The sequence below is a fragment of the Mesitornis unicolor genome, unplaced genomic scaffold (assembly GCF_000695765.1).
Source record: "Mesitornis unicolor isolate BGI_N332 unplaced genomic scaffold, ASM69576v1 scaffold45416, whole genome shotgun sequence".
Lineage (NCBI taxonomy): Eukaryota > Metazoa > Chordata > Aves > Mesitornithiformes > Mesitornithidae > Mesitornis > Mesitornis unicolor.
The window spans coordinates 9556-11973 of NW_010191211.1; the positions used below are offsets into that span (position 1 = coordinate 9556).

The 2418-nt window shown below is 49.1% G+C and overlaps 1 protein-coding gene across 1 annotated transcript; it reads left to right on the plus strand.

Annotated features, from left to right (window-relative positions):
* Positions 1-221: 221 nt before the first annotated feature.
* SOBP (sine oculis binding protein homolog (Drosophila)) lies at positions 222-2174 on the plus strand (the record flags this gene model as incomplete). Its single annotated transcript, XM_010186664.1, has 1 exon — positions 222-2174. A coding segment is annotated over one exon (1953 nt), but the record flags the coding sequence as incomplete, so codon positions are not given.
* Positions 2175-2418: the final 244 nt, after the last annotated feature.

The window sequence follows — 2418 nt, forward strand, 5'->3', positions numbered from 1 at the left end:
AAGATAGAATTGAGATCATGGGAGCCAGAAAAGGGAGTGGCATTTGATTCTCCAATATTTGGAGCAAAGAAAGCATAGTTTTCACAAACATAACTATTTTTTTTTCTGCTAGAAAAATAATGTGAGTATTTAGAAAGCAACTGAAAAATGACTTTTAAAAATAACACTGTGAAGAGAAGATTGCTTTTCTTACCTGATTTGATTTTATTACTGTGTTGTAGGTATGTGACTGGTGTAAGCACATAAGACACACAAAAGAGTATCTGGATTTTGGGGACGGGGAAAGAAGGCTTCAGTTCTGCAGTGCAAAATGTCTCAATCAGTACAAAATGGACATTTTCTACAAAGAGACACAGGCCAATCTTCCAGCTGGACTGTGCAGTACATTACATCCTCCAGTTGAAAATAAAGCAGAAGGCACTGGGGTGCAGCTGCTGACTCCAGATTCTTGGAATATACCGCTAGCAGATGCTCGGAGAAAAGCCCCATCCCCAGCGTCTGCAGCTGGCCAAATTCAAGGTCCTGGACCATCAGTGTCTACCACTGCCTCTCCGTCTGACACTGCCAACTGCTCTGTCACTAAAATCCCCACGCCAGTTCCCAAACCTATTCCCATCAGTGAGAATCCAAATATTCCACCAGTTTCTGTCCAGCCACCTGCTAGCATTGTGCCTCCAATCGGTGTCCCACCTCGCAGTCCTCCCATGGTGATGACGAACCGTGGGCCAGTTCCTCTGCCCATATTCATGGAACAGCAAATTATGCAGCAAATCCGTCCACCATTTATTCGTGGGCCGCCTCACCATGCCTCGAATCCTAACAGCCCTCTGTCAAATCCAATGATTCCTGGAATTGGCCCCCCACCAGGTGGTCCCAGAAATCTGGGTCCCACCTCTAGCCCCATGCACAGGCCGATGCTTTCCCCTCACATCCATCCCCCCACAACACCTACCATGCCTGGGAATCCTCCTGGCTTGTTGCCGCCTCCCCCTCCCGGAGCTCCTTTGCCCAGTCTTCCCTTTCCCCCTGTCAGCATGATGCCAAATGGTCCTATGCCTATGCCACAGATGATGAACTTTGGACTGCCATCCCTTGCCCCGCTGGTGCCACCCCCGACTCTACTAGTGCCATATCCTGTCATTGTCCCTTTGCCCGTCCCCATCCCCATTCCCATCCCCATTCCTCACATCAACGACTCCAAACCCCCCAATGGCTTCTCCAGCAACGGCGAAAGCTTCATTCCGAGTACCTCCAGCGAGACGCCTGGGGCAAAGCCAACCAATAGCTCTTCATCCCCTCGAGAGTCAAAGCAAGGATCGTCAAAATCCTCTGACTCGTCACCGAGCTGCTCGGCCCAGTCCCTAAATCAAGCTCAAGTGCTTCAGGAGCACAGTAAAAATGAAGTTGTTGACTTGACTGTCAGACCTAGTAGTCCAGTGAACAGTAAATTTGGTTTCCCCAGTGTGCTACAGGGTCCACAGGACGGTGTGATAGACCTAACGGTAGGCCACCGGTCTAGGCTGCACAATGTTATCCACAGGGCTTTACACCCCCAAGTGAAAGTTGAACGTGAACCGAACAGTGTTGTAAATTTGGCTTTTGGTAGCTCAGACAAAAGGAACTGCAGTGACTGCAGAGACAACTGCAGCCCAGTTGACTCAAAAATGTTACCATGCAGTGACGGAGCTCACTGCTGTCCTGTCTCCTTGGCCTCCGGCACGCCGGGACTGGAAGCTGGTGCAGCGGTGTGCAATGTCATTGTGAATGGCACAAAGAGCACGGAGGGTTCCAAGAACCCAGAGCCACCCCAGGAGCCCAAAAAGCCCCAGCCCCCAGAGGAGCTGGCGGTGAGTGAGCTGGAGTCCGTTAAGGAGAACAACTGCGCATCAAACTGCCACCTTGAGGGAGATGCTGGCAAGAAGACCGGGGAAGAGCCCCTTGCTGGGGGAGACAAACAGGACCCAAACCTTAACAATCCAGCTGATGAGGACCATGCATATGCTTTGCGGATGCTGCCCAAGACAGGTTGCGTGATCCAGCCTGTGCCAAAACCAGCAGAAAAGACTGCTATCGCACCGTGCATTATCTCAACGCCAATACTCAGCACAGGGCCAGAGGATCTGGAGCCACCATTGAAAAGGAGGTGTCTCCGAATTCGAAATCAGAATAAGTAAAGGTTTGTGTAATCACTACTGCCTTCTGTGTGAATAGAATGAGTATTTTCAGGTGTGAGGTCAAACTTGTGTGGATGTGGCCTTTGTAAAACAAAAATATACAGATTCCAATTTATCAGCACTTCCAAAAAACTATTGATATTTATGTTTTAATATTGTTCTTTGTGTTGTATTGCATCTGTACTTGTTGGTACTCCATCTATCAGCAGCCTTATTACACTTTTGCTCACAGAACATTTTGTGA